This window comes from Coturnix japonica, chromosome 1 (genome assembly GCF_001577835.2).
Source record: "Coturnix japonica isolate 7356 chromosome 1, Coturnix japonica 2.1, whole genome shotgun sequence".
NCBI classification, from domain to species: Eukaryota; Metazoa; Chordata; class Aves; order Galliformes; family Phasianidae; genus Coturnix; species Coturnix japonica.
In genome coordinates this window covers 125,499,156-125,514,754 of record NC_029516.1, presented here as the reverse complement: position 1 = coordinate 125,514,754, position 15,599 = coordinate 125,499,156, and the positions used below count along the sequence as shown (strand labels likewise).

The 15,599-nt window shown below is 47.4% G+C and overlaps 1 protein-coding gene and 1 long non-coding RNA gene across 3 annotated transcripts in view; one reads left to right on the top strand and one right to left on the bottom strand.

Annotated features, from left to right (window-relative positions):
• The window catches only part of ARHGEF7 (Rho guanine nucleotide exchange factor 7), a 104,355-nt gene extending 97,925 nt beyond the window's left edge, over positions 1-6,430 (bottom strand). The window contains exon 1 of one of the 2 annotated variants that reach the window (XM_032442004.1): positions 6,098-6,430. In XM_032442004.1, coding sequence (XP_032297895.1) covers positions 6,098-6,262 — 165 coding nt within the window. In that variant the 5' untranslated portion in view covers positions 6,263-6,430. The remainder of the gene's footprint in view (positions 1-6,097) is intronic. The other variant, XM_032442005.1, reaches the window with a different exon arrangement.
• LOC116652746 lies at positions 6,137-9,562 on the top strand. The gene is made up of 3 exons (XR_004305906.1): positions 6,137-6,242; positions 7,463-7,562; positions 7,695-9,562. It is a non-coding gene; the product is annotated as an uncharacterized LOC116652746 (long non-coding RNA).
• The last annotated feature ends 6,037 nt before the right edge of the window (positions 9,563-15,599 follow it).

The window sequence follows — 15,599 nt, the reverse complement described above, 5'->3', positions numbered from 1 at the left end:
GGCTGGATGTGGCTCTGGGCAGCCTGGTCTGGTGGTTGGCGACCCTGCACATAGCAGGGGGGTGAAAGCAGATTATCATTGTGGTCCTTTTCAACCCAGGCCATTCTGTGATTCCATTCTGTGCACATGCCCCAGAACACTGCTGCACCTCACCAGCCTTCATCAACAGTGACCTGCATTGAAACACACTGATGTTCTGCTTTACCTGCTTCTCTCCCTTACGGCAACTAACAGCCCTCATATAATATTTTCAAGTTAGGGAACCAAATTTACAGTGTTCTTAAAATGTCAGTCAATCCTGTGGCCACCTTAAGAAGCTGCTACACACAGTGCCTGCAGGAAGAAGAGCATTTCCTTGGAGCTGCTGGGTGAAGAAACACAAAGAAATTCTGCTCCAGGGTTAAGGCAGAGGCTGCTGGAAACCCACTGCAGCGAGTAACTGGGGAGCACCCCGTAGGCAGGTGGGGGCTTCACACCCTCCCACAGCCCCGGCAGCACCGCCTGCGCAGCACGAGCTGGGGCGGTGGGAGCCCAATCACTCAGGGTTTGTTTACACTGGGAGAGCTCTGCTGCTAGCGGTGCTGGCACCAGTCCTCCGTGTGGATGTAACATATGCCAGAGAGGGAATTCCTCTGCCAGCCGCACCGTACCACTTCCCCCGGTGACATCAGTGGAGCCAACTAAAGCACGGCTCTGTCAGCACAGCTGTATCTGCTGGGGGTGTAGGATTTGATGGCTTTTTCACCTCTACGTGAGAAAATATTCCACAGGCCGACTAAAATCCCACAGCAGAGACCCTGCCCTGGGCAGGCTGCCAGCATTTTCCTATGGCACTCACTGCAGAGCTGGAAAATGGAGACCTGAATGACATTCTCCTAGACCAGAATAGCCCTTCATGCACCAGGAGGGCCTCTGCCTGCTGAGCTCCACAGGGAGGAATAGGGCCGCAGAAACTTCTCAGCTCATCACCTCACACCAGTGGTGGCTGACAGCTGCAACCTCACATCTTCAATGCTGAGGGGAGAGAGCATTGCTATGCTGCACATCAGGAGCTCACATCAGCTAGAGATGGGGCAGTAAGGCTCAGCCATCCAGGGCAGAATCCAGGCAGAGCACACGGCTGGTGCCCCTGTTACACCACCAACTCACAGCATCTCTAAACTTCCTCTGTATTTTTTTTTCCTCATTAAAACAATTCCCTCATCAATATCTTCACAGTCTCGTGCGGGTTGGAAGGGACCTTAGAGATCATTGAGTCCAACCCCCAGGATTCGAGCTCCTGTGTAGCAGAGCGGCACTTCTACCACTTGCGCCACAGGGGGGATTCAAACCCGGAATCTTCACTAATGACCCTTTCTTCTGTAGGTCTGGCATACCAAAAGGTCTGTCTAGATCTTTCAGCATTAACAGGGTGTGATTTTGAAGGAAAATGGACAGAAAATGCAGATATTGGTCCTCTGCTTCCTTGGCACGCTGTCTTTCTCTGGACATCAGAGCCACCAGAAATAAGAAGCCAGCAAATAAGTGCAAAAAAATAGCAGCATTCTCCACCAGTGCCCCTCCTGTACTCCGTACTTGCAAGGCAATGTGGTCAATGCTAACTCCATAAGGGGAACAAACAGTCCCATGAGGAAGCTCACAGGAACACCTTTGAGAATCAGACCTACTTAGAAAAGGAAAAAAATACAGACATGCATTTTAACAGCCTCACTTGGGCTACCTTTCCCCAGGAGCTGGGCTCATCCTCCCTGCAGCAACACCAGCCTTCCTGTGCAGGCAGCCACAGCTGCCCAGCAGGGATTACTCTTGCCAGAAGCACAAATAATCTCCTTGGGAGGCTCTATGCAAGGACTGCTGCTAAGGGGAGAGAGCACATACACATCAAATGCAGGTTTTGCTACTCGCCTCCTTGACCTGGTCCTCAGATGACCTGCTGCTGCTGCTTCAGTGCCTTCCCTTGGGGTCTTGGTGAGCACTGACAGGGCAATCCCTTGGCTCAGCCAGGTGTACCTTGGCAGCCCCACAAGTACCAGAGCTACTTCCTGACTCCAGACTGCTTAGGCAGCTGGCACTGCCATTTGATGGGTGGCATCGTTCACAGGGTGCTCACATTGCCTCACAAGCATCTGATTTCAGTCTTGACAACTTCAGTTGCAGCTCATCTTGCACTTCTGCAAAGGTCTCTGGCTGCAACATTGGCTCCCAGGCACCTGACCTTTCTTTGCAAAGTCTGAAACATCGCAGTCAGGTCCCTCTTTGTCACCAGCAGAAAAGTACTTGGCTAAGTGGAATCACAGAGAATTGAATGGGCTGCCCAGAGAAGCTGTGGATGCCTTGTCCGTGGAGGTGTTCAAGGCCAGGTTGGATGGGACCTTGGGTAAACTGACCAAATGACTGATTTAGTGGCTGACAACCCTGCCCAGGGCAGGGAGTTAGAACTGGATGATCTTTAAGGTCTGTTCCAACCCAAATCATTCCATGATTCTATGAACACAGAGCTCATCTGGCCAAAGCAAAGGGTATTTACACTTACCATAAGGCAAGGCCGCTGAGATGGTCATTACACATAGCAGCCTGGATGCTTCCTCTGGGGACTCAGACTCCAAGTGCTTTGCTCATGAAGAGCATTCCATTTGCCTTTGGACTCTCACACAGATCATTTCTTCCCAAATTAAAATTCAGAATGCCTCTTTTCACCGGAGACCTCAACCATTAGGTCAAACCTCCCATCAGTCCTGACCCAGCACCGACAAATAGCCATAAACGCTGACCCCTGTGCCCAGTCCTCCACAGGGAGAGACAAGTTTTGCTTTGACCATATGCTGAGCCTCCATTAGCAAGGAAACATATTACCCACCTGCCCCGGCCAGCCTCCCATCACTCTTCTTGCACATCTGCACCATTGGAGCAGCCTCCAGGAAGCCAGGTCCCACAGGCACAGCAGTCAAGGCTGGGATGTACCCCCAGAGACCCACATCAGAGGGGTCACAGACCTTACAGCAGTTCCCAGTTGAGAGACAGTACTCCATCCTCCCCAAAGCACATCCCGTTTCCTCCAAAGCCAACGGAGCTGCCCTCAAAGTAATACGTTTCAGTCGAGCAACTGGCCAAAAATGAAAGTACAAACAAAACTTAATGGAGCGCGAAGCAAAGGATGACAAGGAAAATTCTCGCTCCAGTTTTAATCTCTATTTACAATGCCAAAAGTGGGTCAAATAGGCCTGCGATGGAGGGATTTGTCTGGAGAATGATCTCTGCAGCGAAAAGCATGAACGCGGCAAACAACTGCATGGCAGCACGGCTGCAGCAGCCTCTCATTGACCCCAGGGCTGCTCAGCCTTAAAGAAGCTGTAACACAAAACCTTGGCTTCTCATTCAAATGACTTTTAGTACAGCTCTCCATCCACTTTCAGAGATCTATGCCTCATCCTTGGAGGTGTTCAAGACCAGGTTGGACGGGGCCCTGGGCAACCTGATCTAGTAAATGTGTATGTTTGGTGGCCCTGCCAGGCAGGGGGGTTGGAACTACAAGATCCTTGAGGTCCCTTCCAACCCGGGTCATTCTGTGATTCTGTGATCTACAGACTGGTGCAATGTAATGCACGGCTGAGTTTTAAGGAGTTGAGGGTTTGGGCAGGGGGAGGTGGCAGTCTTTGCTTTTGCCCTGTTATAGAATCACAGAATTACAGGGGTTGGAAGGGACCTCCAGAGATCAAGTCCAACCCCCCAGTTACAGTTCCCTACCATTTATTCTAGTTGTATACCAGTGTATGTTTATTCCCAGTTTTGAAAGGTCAGTTCAGCAATAAAGTACTGACGTTCAGGTTAATTTCAAGAGATTTGGTGTATCTTCTCGGCTACTGCTGAACTACTGACCATTACTGCTTAAAACTGACCATTCTATGATGATTCTATGACATCTTCTGAAACTTTCTAGAATACTTAAAAATGCTAATCCTGATCTTGTGCATGTCGTATATGAAAATGGATGGATGCATAGGAAATTGAAGAAGGAAAGCAAATACAAAATTACTCATGAGGATTCAGGAGCACCTACTGGCATCATCAGCACTGCATTACTCTACTGTATGTGCATAGTTAAATAAACAACTCTAAAACAAGTATCCTTAGCTCTGCTCACCTTGATAGCGGACCAGAGTCAACAGGAAAAGCTGAACACAGTTGCAGACACTTCTAAATTCATTGTTGGTTGCAGGCAACTGCTCTGCCTTCTGCCCCTTTCCCATGTTACAAAACTGTTCACCAGGACCATTGCTCTGCACAATCCTGCCTGATTTTACCTCCTCGTGGCCACTCTTCAGAAGCAAGAGATGCAATGCATAGTAATGCTGCCTTCCAACTCGCTCTCATTCACAGCTCCTGGAATCGGATGAATTGAATACCTGTCTGCTGCTCAAGACAGGCAACTGTTCTGTAAACAAATGGAGCCAGTGCTTCCTGACAAGGAGTTACCCAGCACAAATACAGCACACGAACACAGTGTAATCTACAAGGAAGGACACCGACCAGCCCAGAGTTGGACTGGGACACAAGTCTGTGAGACTTTCAAAGGCACCTTTGGGCTAGAAAGCACAATGAGAAAGGCCAAGAACTACATATAGGTCTGCTCACAAAACAAAGAAATCAGTAAATACACAGAGCTCTAGCAGAGGGCTGGACACAGGCTGGCTGGGGTAGGTGGCAGGCTGAAAGACCTTCTCCCCTCTGCCAGCCATCCCAGCCCATCACCACCCTCTGCACAACCCTGCACTATTTGGCTTATCCCTGTATGGCAGATTGGATAAAAGCACCCCACTGTCAGCTCCCGAGGGAAGCTGTGCTCCTGCACAGCCTCCCCTTAGGTTTGGGATTGGGAAGGGACCCTAGTATCACAAGCATTGCCTCCTTTGACACAATAACAAGAGCACGCCTCTCCTTCCCATCAAAGCCACTCCTAGCTGCACCGTACACAGAAGCACGTGAAGTTGGGAAACGCTTTCCTGCTACTTATTTCCATCACTCATCTCTATTTCAGTGCGCCTGCAGCAGAACCTGTTCCCTACTCCATCTCAGGACCCCATCATCCTCCCAGGCTTGCCAGAAGTGCATGGACAGCCCTGCGTTGCTGTAATGCTCAGCACCCAGCTCCATGGGGCTCTGGAGACCAGAGGTTGGGAGGCACAGCAAGACAGGCTGGGAAACCACCACGGCTGTCATGCAGATGGAAGGATGCACCAACAAACTATTCCTGAGGAGGGTCTGCGCCCCACTGTGTGACTGGTGCCAAGGAATGGACACGCATTATTTCCAGCTGCATCTCACACATAGAATAACAGAACCACAGGGGTCAGGAGGGACCTCTGAAGATCATCAAGTCCAACCCCTGCTAAAGCAGGTTCCCTAGGGGAGGTCACACAGGACATTCAGGTGGGTTCTGAGTCATTCAAGAGAAGGAGACTCCACACTCTCTCTGTGCAGCCTGCTCCAGGCCATGGCTGTCCCAGCCAGCTGTCCCCGTTGTTACTCAATACTCCTGTGTCATTTCCATAACACCTGTGAGCTCCGGGGTCATTTCCACATCCCCCATTTGCTTGCAGTCCATGAGGACAGCACCAAGTCACCAAACAGAGCAGGGTGGACAACAGCACAAAGCGGTGACAGCCACAACCTGTGGGGAACTAAGGACCCTGCTCCAAACCCAGCACCCTACAGAGCTCAAAGGTTTCCAACTCTGAGGCTCAAGAAAGACACACACACGGCAGGTGACCACAGCCACCTGCCAGGTGACCTTCAACAGTCACCAGCAAGATGGGGAAAGTTGGTTCCATGAGGTGTGCCGGCACACGGAGGCCCCCAGAAAGCCAAAATAAAGCAAGCAAGCAGGACAACAGCCCGCATTACAAGGAAATTCAATTGAACGTTAGGGGCGGACGCGGGGCTCAGGGAGCGCTTTTTGTTCCCTCCCGCCGCTTCCATCCTCCTCGGGAGGAACTCGGCACCGAATCTCCGGGGTCCCCAAGGCGGAGGCCGCCGCCGCCGTGCCCCCCGCGCCATGCCGCCGCCCCCGGCCTGACAAAGCCCGCTGCCCCCGACTCACTTTCTCGATGGATCCCGGCAGCAGGCGCTCGAGCAGGCGGCACAGCACCACGCCGTCCTTCAGGGAGGACTGCAGGAAGCCCTCGGGGTCGGCGATGCTCTTCTTGGGCGACTCCAGCACGCCCAGGGCGATCAGCCACGTAACGGTCTGCTCGGCCGAAGTCATGGCCGCGCGGAGCTGGGTTGGAGGGGAGGGGGGTGAGGGGGGGGCGGCTTTATGGGATCGCTGTCTCCCCTCCCCGGGCGGGGGTTTCAGGCCGAGGCCCCCGCCTCCCCCATGTGAATGCGGATGACGACGCCCCGCCACACACACACACACTCACACATATACACACACACACACACACACACATGCAGCCGCAGAGCCGCCTCCTCCCCGCCCCGTGACGGCACGGGGCTTGCGCGCCCGCGGAGCCCCCCCCCCTCCCGCACCCGCGGAGCCGGACCGGGCGGTGGCTGCCCCCCGGCGGCACGAGCGACGCGGAGGTTCCGCGGGTGCGGAGCGCTGGGGGAGCCGCCCGGCTCCGCAGGCTGCGTGCGGCGGGGCCTGTGCTGCACGGGGACAGCGGGATGAGGCGGGAGGGTGATCGGGATCGATGCGTTGGTGTGAGCGCGGTGAGGCGCTGGAACGGGTTGCCCACAGAGGATGTGTGCGCCCCATCTCCGGAGGGATCCAAGGCCAGGTTGGATGGGGCTCTTAGGGCTGTTACTGCCTCGTCTGTCAGCCTCTCGAGCAGTGAGGAGGCACTCCAGATAGATGCACATTTCTGCCTTTGCCAAACCAGGGCTGGGATTTCAGTGGAGAGGAGACTGGTTGAACATTGGTCTGACCAGAAACCAGAGCTCCCATGCAGCAGGTAACTCTCACAGGAGGTTTGCCCTATGGAAGTTTACATCCTCCTGAGAAAACGTCTCATCCCCACAAAGCAATACTTCACATCAAACACACAGATTGTGGAATCGGAGGATGGCTCAGGTTGGAAGAGTCCTTAAATATCACTTCATTCCAAGCTGATTCATTCCAAGCCCTGTGCTCAGCTGCCCAGGGTTCCATCCAACCTGGCTTTGAGCCCCTCCAGGGAAGGGGCACCACAGCTTACAGCCAGCCAGCCAGAGATACTCGGGGGATAGCGGGTGCTCTCCTCCTAAGCACTCAAACCTTCTCCAGCTACAATAGAATCATAGAAGTTGGAAAAGACCACGAGTCCAACCTCAACCCACCCCCACCCCCTGGTGCCCACTGACTATGTCCCTCAGTGCCACACTACCTCACGGCAGGTGCTGTTAGAACCGTGCCAAAGCAGAAATGCTGTCACTGGGTCAGATCACTGTTGAAAGTTCTGTTAATGTCTTCTTCATTTTGTAGGGCAATGAAGGCAACTCACAGTGTTATATCCTTGCAGCATTTGTCACTTTTACCCCGGCTGTGTTCTTTGGATGGAAGTGCCCTCAGAGAGCTCTGGCAGGTCTGCCACAGCCCCAAGTGTAGCCCTGCTTCTGTACTCCTGAGACCATCGGTGCAACAGCTGCACCAGCTTTGTCTTCTAAGTGCAGCTTGGGTTAATGGCATTGATCCGTTGCGTTCTTTATTCTCCCAGAAACCAATAATGAGCATTCTGCTTGAGGCGGAGATGAATATAGAAGCACAGTCCTCGCCTGGTCTACATCACGTGTGACAGATGAAGGGTAGAGCTGGGGAAGGAAGAATGGAAAAGGACAACAGTCACATGGGGCTCCCTCTGCAGAAAGAAATCTATTTTGATTGGCGTTTTGGAAGTGTTTTATTCACACTTAATGAAGACCAGGAAAGAAATGAAGAATGAGAACAGGATGGCTAGGAATCAACGCGGCTACAAATGATCGAAGAGGTCCTGAGTTCCAATTAAACACGATTCAAGAATCTCAGATTATTTTTAGTGTGTATTTACTACAATTTACCCCGTGTTCTGTTAGCACGGGATGCAGTAAGCACCTTCATAATGCCCTAGTCTGGGTGGCAGTGAATTGGTGGTTCCCCTGGGGGAGGTGCTGGGGGCAGGGAAGTTGGCAGTGCCTCCAGGTCCCAACACACTCCTGTGAGCTGCAGGGGCAGGTCTTGTCCAGGAGCAGCTGTCACTGCTCCATCGAGCTGATGAGCCTGTGACAACAGTAAGGAACAAGCCCTAAAACTCTGGCTGCGAACACTGATTACAGAGCGCTGATGTGACCATCCGCAAGAAGAGGATTCTAAGATATGCCTGATGGGGAATTGGGACAGAGTAAGGGCGAGTGTTTTGCAGAGTCATTGGCAAAATCTCATTTAGACTGCAGCGTAGAGACTTGGCCAGCTGTGCTCAGGAAATCTCACTGGAACAGAATCCTTAAAAGCGTGGCAGTGATCTGAGAGCTTGGCTCATTCCATCTGGCAAAGCAAAGCCTGGAGGAGGAGATAGGACCACTGTGAGTAAATGTCACAGGTAGACAGCTTAAGGACAATGCTATCACAAAAATAAGTGCATATAAACACTCAGAACCACACTCAAAGCCCTCCTCCTCTCAGAGAGAATGCTAGTGACATTCGTTCAGCATCACATGGAGAATTCACTTAGCAAACTGGGTTAATGGAAGAAAATCTCTGAGCTATAGCACCTCTGGGCCAGAAGCTACACATGGTGGCCCTTGAGTCTCTTTTGTAGGGTCCCTTTCTACAAGTGCTTTTCAGTTTTATGGAAGTTTGCCACAGACCTCTGCCAGCTTATGCTTGTTCATGGTGTGGTAACCCTTCCAGACTTCAAGTGCAGTGCAAACAGGAGGTAGAAAGAAGGTGAAACCAGATCATTTGGTGGGGTTGAACAGCTGGAGAGGTTTGGAAGGGATCCTGATTTACAACTGCGTGAGTCCTCAGCACATAGGGAATGTCTGACACAGCCATAAACCTGGATCAGCCCAGGTTTGCATGGCAAATCACCATCTCTATCTGGCAGTGCAAGCGTTACCCTCTGCCAGTCCTTCTCACTGTTTTTGGGTGCAGGGGTTGTGCTGCTGGCCCCATACAGCACAGCTCAGTGCAAGCAGCTGTCGGCTTCACCAGGCTTGTAAGTGCTCCCTGGGTTATTTTTGCAACATACCACGTGAGTTTATGGGGTTTTTATTTTTAGTCCCACAGTATGATTTGTTGACGATGTGTATTTTGCATGCAGTTGGGATTGAAGCACCAAGGTGATAGAGGCCATTTAATGATCTGCCGATATATGTTGCAGTCAATAAACATTACAGTCAATAAAAGTCATCATTTGCCTTACAGTCAGCATCTGTACCCTTTCAGCCCTCGTGATCACATATTTATATCATATCCATTTAGGCTGTAGTTTGCTGTATCACTGCTGTTTCACCTCAGACTTGCTCCTGTCACTCTCAGCCAGCAGCATCAAGTTCCCCAAGTTCTCCTTTTGAAAGAAACCTAATGGAAAACAAACCATTCCTGCAGAATTCTCGCTGAATATCTACGTACTTGGCTTAGTGAAGTTTCACCCACCCAGATTAAAGGGTTTGTCCTGATGCTGTTATCTGGCATCAGGAGGAGGGTGGAGGGCCACCTTTATTGCAGATTACAACTGCAGTCACCTGCTGGAGATGGGCTATGGAGATGGTTATTGGGCTCAGCACTTTGCCTTTCTCTCCGTGAGCTCTCAGCGCTCAATAAATTGTCCATTTTTCCTTAGCTTTTGTAGTCCTGTGTGCAGCCATTGCCGTTCTCAGCGCTTTTCATTTTAGCCAAGTAACTCTGCAAAGTATGCTCTGATGAACTGGCAGCCAGACGACAAGCAGCTTAGCAAACAGGATCTTCCAGAGGCCTTGAATCCTGATGATGTGGAAACATATAAAAGCCAAGGTATATACTCTGAGTCACACCACAGCTGCTTGGAGAGGAGAAACAAGAGAATCCCCAGCAAGCTGGATTTCACAGAATTCTAGTGATTGCATGCTGCTGTCATTTAGCATCTTTTGGGTTAGACTTCCCTTAGTTTCTCCTGCAGAATCTTGGAGTCCAATGTGAAAATGAACCTTGTCAGCATAGGCCAGGCCTCCATTAATGAGCAGCCTTGTGATAAATCCCTCTCTTCCAACAAAGCAATGGGATATTCTTGCTTTTAAGCATGGTATCTAGGTCATAAAACATAAGGACCCTGGGCTGAGGACTGTCTGATGTTTTTTTCTCCTTTCTCTCTGTTGATATTTCCTAAGCTCCCCACGGAGTTTCTGCATTTATGTCAAGTGTATTTTGAAAGACAGCACTACAATAATTGCTTCAGCATCACTCAGCCAGTTTCCAGCAGGCATATTCCTTATCTCCTTATCAGATACAGCTACAAAAGGGAAATGGTGTAGGGAAGATAAAATCTCTTTTTAAATTAAGCAAAATAAGCTTTTCATTGTTTGGCTTGGATTTTGTAGGGCACTTCCAAAGCACTGGAAGATCTCTTTTTATTTCCAACATATTACCTGTGATGACTGGTCGTGGTGGTATTTCTAAGTGTACATTACATTAATCAGTGATTACTGCAACGGATTGGCTGTGTATTTGCTTTCTGATCTGAGGAGTGTTCAGTCCCATCTCTGCTTGCAGAGCTGATCAGTGAAACAGGCCATGATAAAAGCTGTGTGAGAAAGCTTCCTTCTGTACTAATTGGATGAAACTTGGAAACCGGAGGCTTTACTGGGAGCGCTGCCTATTTTCCTCATAATTATTTGCATATTCAGTTTAACAGCAAAACAAGTCTATAATTGTTCAGTTCAGAAAGGAAAAGCTTCTGACCACGTACGGCGGTTGGAAGAAACATGTGCAGCTACATCAATACTAAATAGCGCTAAATCAGCACTACCTGCACTCATTTGGGATGGGGAAGTGTATCAAACAATAACATCAGAAGCAAAGGATATTAAGGGAAGGAAGCCAGCAAGAGCCAGGTTTAATGCATGCTTGTTAGTACAAGGAAGAACTTCTCTGCTGTTTAGCACGTAAATTACATTCACCATCTAATCACGCCGCAACGATCTCAGGTGGTTTAACATTCAGATATGTTTTGTAAACAATTTACAGTTGATGCGCAACTCACAACAGCGTTGCCACTGCCTTTAAATTTGATCATAAGAGTGAGGTGAGACCTAAATGTGAGCCTCCCGCTTTGATGTCTGACATAAATAATGTACGCAGAGATCCTCAAACGCTATTTGGCTCCACTGCTGTGGATTGAATGTCACAGCTTCATGCTGCTGTGGAGAAGTAACACCACCAAAATAACTTGATCTAGCTATTTAACCTTGCAAATATATACCAGGAAATGAGACAAAGTATGGGGGAAAAAAAGGGGGGTGAGGATGGGGGAAAGCATTAAAAAATAAAATAAATTAGGTTGAAATTGAGTGTATTCCTTGCAATTCAAACCCATATATAAAAATATATATATTTTTTTTTTCTCATCTTTTTGTTCCATCCAAACCCATACAACTGTCTGAACCAGGAATGGTTATCGTAACGCCGTTACATTTCAGCACATACTTTTGTATCTACTGGTCAAATACTTCTTCAAAGCAGGATTATTGAATCAGTTGATAGGGAGTCAAAAACTGAAGCACATTCTCAAGCACATTCTCACAAATGAGCTCTAAGTTTCACACAAGAAAGGACTGACAAAACATTCAAAAGCCACTCAGAATCTGACTGTTCTCCTACTTTTCAGTGCAAAGGAAAGGAAAAGTAACGTTTTAAACATAAAGTATGACATTACATATTATCTTTTCACTGCAGATCTGTAGTAACTTCTTCCTGCAAATTCTACTGACAACAATTATCCCTTCCATCAAACTAAATCAGCTAAATAACCATCATGTTTTCTTTAGCATGACTTCCTAGGTTATGTAGATCATATAAATCTATATAGCAAGAATGCACACTAACGGGAAAGACAGACTTCCACCATGAATGCTCCACCTGAGATTTCAAGCTCAGACAACTCAGCCAATACAAAACAGATGAGGCTGAGCCAGGAGAAAGCAGATCTTTCATGGATGGGGTCCCTGGCACCAATTCCAACTTGTCCTTGATGCTGAAACTGAGCAGAAGTTTAGCTTAAAGCTTGGCTTGTTTTCTAAACCAGCTAGGAAAAAAATGCCGCCAGCCACTCTCACACCTTTACAACTGCACTCCGTTTGCTCAAACCAGCTTAAAAATAAGTCTCTTGAACATCTTCCATCTTGAAATATTTCAAGAGAAAAAGGCAAGTGTCGCTGTTTCCTGCCATTAATAACGTTCTAAAATAACAAATGGAAACCTGGAGACACCATCCACTCCTTAAAAGTGCAATTTGACTATTTACCAGCAACAGAGCATCCTTTGGAGTCTGTATCCTTCCTGAAAGGATGTTTCTCTTTTGCTGCTGAGGATAGATCACAAACCATCACACACCATTGCACGTGTAGAGAATGGATCCAACTGGTTATGGAGGAACTGCAGAACAACTAGAGGAGCACTGATACAAGAAGATCACATGTTTTCCAGGCTCCTTCCTTCTCTATGTAGAATACAAACTTCTTTTTTTTTTCCCCCCCTAAATTATAAGTTCTCCAGGGGGAATTTCATAGGGATTTTTCTTCCTCGCTCTCTCTTCTTGATTTTAATGCATGAAGAAATAATTCATGTCCAGGGAAAATTGTTCTGAATCTCACAGGACTTTAAATATTGATCTAAACGAAGTTTGTTTTTTATATGGAAACCGTAACAAGCGATATACACAACAAATGCAACACTGTGATTGGAACAGAGCTAAAAAGTTTGCATACATAAAAAATAAATGTAAATAGTAAAGCAATGAGCTCTGCAGTTACTTAAGATCTTTATGTTCTTCCAGCTACTATCACAGTTATCAAAGGCTTAGCTGGTGAGAATTAAGGATCAAGTATTCAATACCCTATCAGCATTACACAGAAACATCTAATTGTGCATTTGGCCTTATAGTAGCTACAGTCCAACCTTACAGTTTTTATTCAGTCTCTACTAGCTAACACAGGATCTTTGCCTAAACAACGATAAGAGCAGATGTTCTATAGCCTTAATTAAACATAATTAAATATTGTGTGACAAAGTCTTATTTGCATGGAAGAGGCCCTAACTCCTCAAAAAGACACAGCAGGACTGTTTGAGGAAGAGCTACTGATCCATACAATAAGAAGATAAAAGTTTGTGCTCTGGGCATTTTTGCTTAAGACTCTGTTTGAATGCCTTAATTTGCAAAGTATGAGGCAGATTATTAGCTTTATTTTAAAGTATGTTTTCAGGGCTGTATTTATTAAACGGTACGGTTCTATCTGTAATGTACATGTTTGTATTTCACAGCAAAAGAAACCAATAATAAGTGAGAAAGAAGTGATGGCATCTCATGCCTGCAGGACTACAAAGCTGGATATAATGCAGCTTCCTTTCCCAAACACTGGAAAAAAACAACTCAGAAGAACTTAAGCAAACAAGCTTTGAAAGAATTCAAATTTTCTATTCAAGTAATGCTCTTTTATTGGGTTTGTAAACACTAGGATCTGTCCCTCATAAGCTAATTTAGCTTCAACAAAGGTATTTAATTGTTTACTGCATGTTACAGCTCTAAATAGGCGTTTAAAACCAAAAATAATCCCTTTTCAAGTTAAAGAACCTAGAATAAAAACATGGCTGTTGAGAACTCTGGTCTTTTAGACCATGAACTTTGACACTGCCCTTTAATCATCAGTCTAAGAATAAAATGATCAAAAACAAGAACTATGTGCTACAACTGCATTTCCTGTAACATATGTTCATGATTGAGGTATTTAACCAGCACAGGATGTGCTCAGACAGAACGGAAACTGTCCCTCTGCAGCAGCCAGCTGAGCTCCCAAAATAAAGCATCGAGGAGTTTGCCAACCACAATGCAATGAAGGCTCCACTTCTCAGCAGGGGGGTTTTAACATGGTGATGAGGTGAATGAATATTTGCTTAATAACGTTGATACATCTTATGGAAGAAAATGATAGAGATATTCCTTTAAAGGATCCAGATGATGCAAGCCTGCAAACAGATCGATTTCCAGCATGGCTTTTGGTTCCTATTTGTTTGAAGATGTGGGAAGCATGAAGCACTAGTAGCAGAAAGGAATAAAAAAGGTCTATGGAGAAAGGTCCTTGCACTGATGCTGAACCCTAAATAAAGCTGCATGCATGCTGGGTAGTGAAAAATATTACTTCTTCTGAAGAAAACTTACAGAAACAGCCTGAAGCAAAAGGAGAAAAATAAAGCTGTTAAGTCAAGTAGAGAAACTTCACCCCTGCCACATTAATGCCCTACTGCCTCGTGCTCATTGGCTGGAGTGCAGCCAGCAAGGCAAGGAAAGGGATGGCTCCCAATTGTGGTGTCACATCTGAAGCACTGCATCCTGTCCTGGCCTCCCAGAACAAGAAGAGACTTCTCAGCAACCTGGAATCCGTCCAGCACGGGGCCACAAGGATGGATGAGGGGCTAGAGCCCATGAAATAAAAGGAGAGGCTGAGAAAGCTGGCAAAGTCAGCCTGGAAAGGAGCAGGCTGTGGAGGCATCAGCTTATGGCCTCCACTAATGTGATGGGGGGCTGCAAAGAAGATGGACCAAATGCTTCTTGGAGGCATCCAGAGTAAAGATGACATGTGTTGCTGCAAGAAGCAGCAGGAGAGGACATGAGAAGTAAAATGATGCAGAAGAGCAGCTTAGTGCTGGGGTGGTTGACCCAGAAGAAAGAGGTGAATACATAAAATCCTGGAAGTTATTCAGAACTGAACTGGAAAAAGCCCTGACCTAGCTGCAGGTAGCTTGGCTTTGAGCAGGGGCCTTGAGGGGATGGAGGGGTCTTGAGATCCCTTCCAACCTCAGTTATTCCACAGCTTTGCTCAGCAATGAGATGAAATGGCTGAGTTCTGCATGGTAGGGAGCATGAAGACTTCACTGCTGTGAGCTGGGCTTGGAAGAGAGCCCCATCACACAACAAGAGCTACCTGCTAGAGGAGGCTGGCCAAACTTGGCACCCACCTGTAGCCAGTCTTCTAGCTAATATAAAGCTAAATCTTTCTGAGAGACAAGATTTAGAGATACAGATGATGACATAGGTGATAGTATGAATGATGATACAGACACAGACATAAAGATATGTAGATATAGATATAGATAAAGATATAGATATAGGTATAGATATAGATATAGATATAGATATAGATATAGATATAGATATAGATATAGATGTAGATGTAGATGTAGGTGTAGGTGTAGGTGTAAGTGTAGGTGTAGGTGTAGGTGTAGGTGTAGGTGTAGATATAGGTGAACACATGCACATAAATATGTATATAGCCATGCTGCCAAAAGCTGTTTCACTGGAATGAATGGCACCTCCACGAAAATCATCTGACCTGTCATCCTGAAGCCAAAGGGAAACAGGAGTGATCCACACCTGATTTTTAGGCAGAGCGTGTTT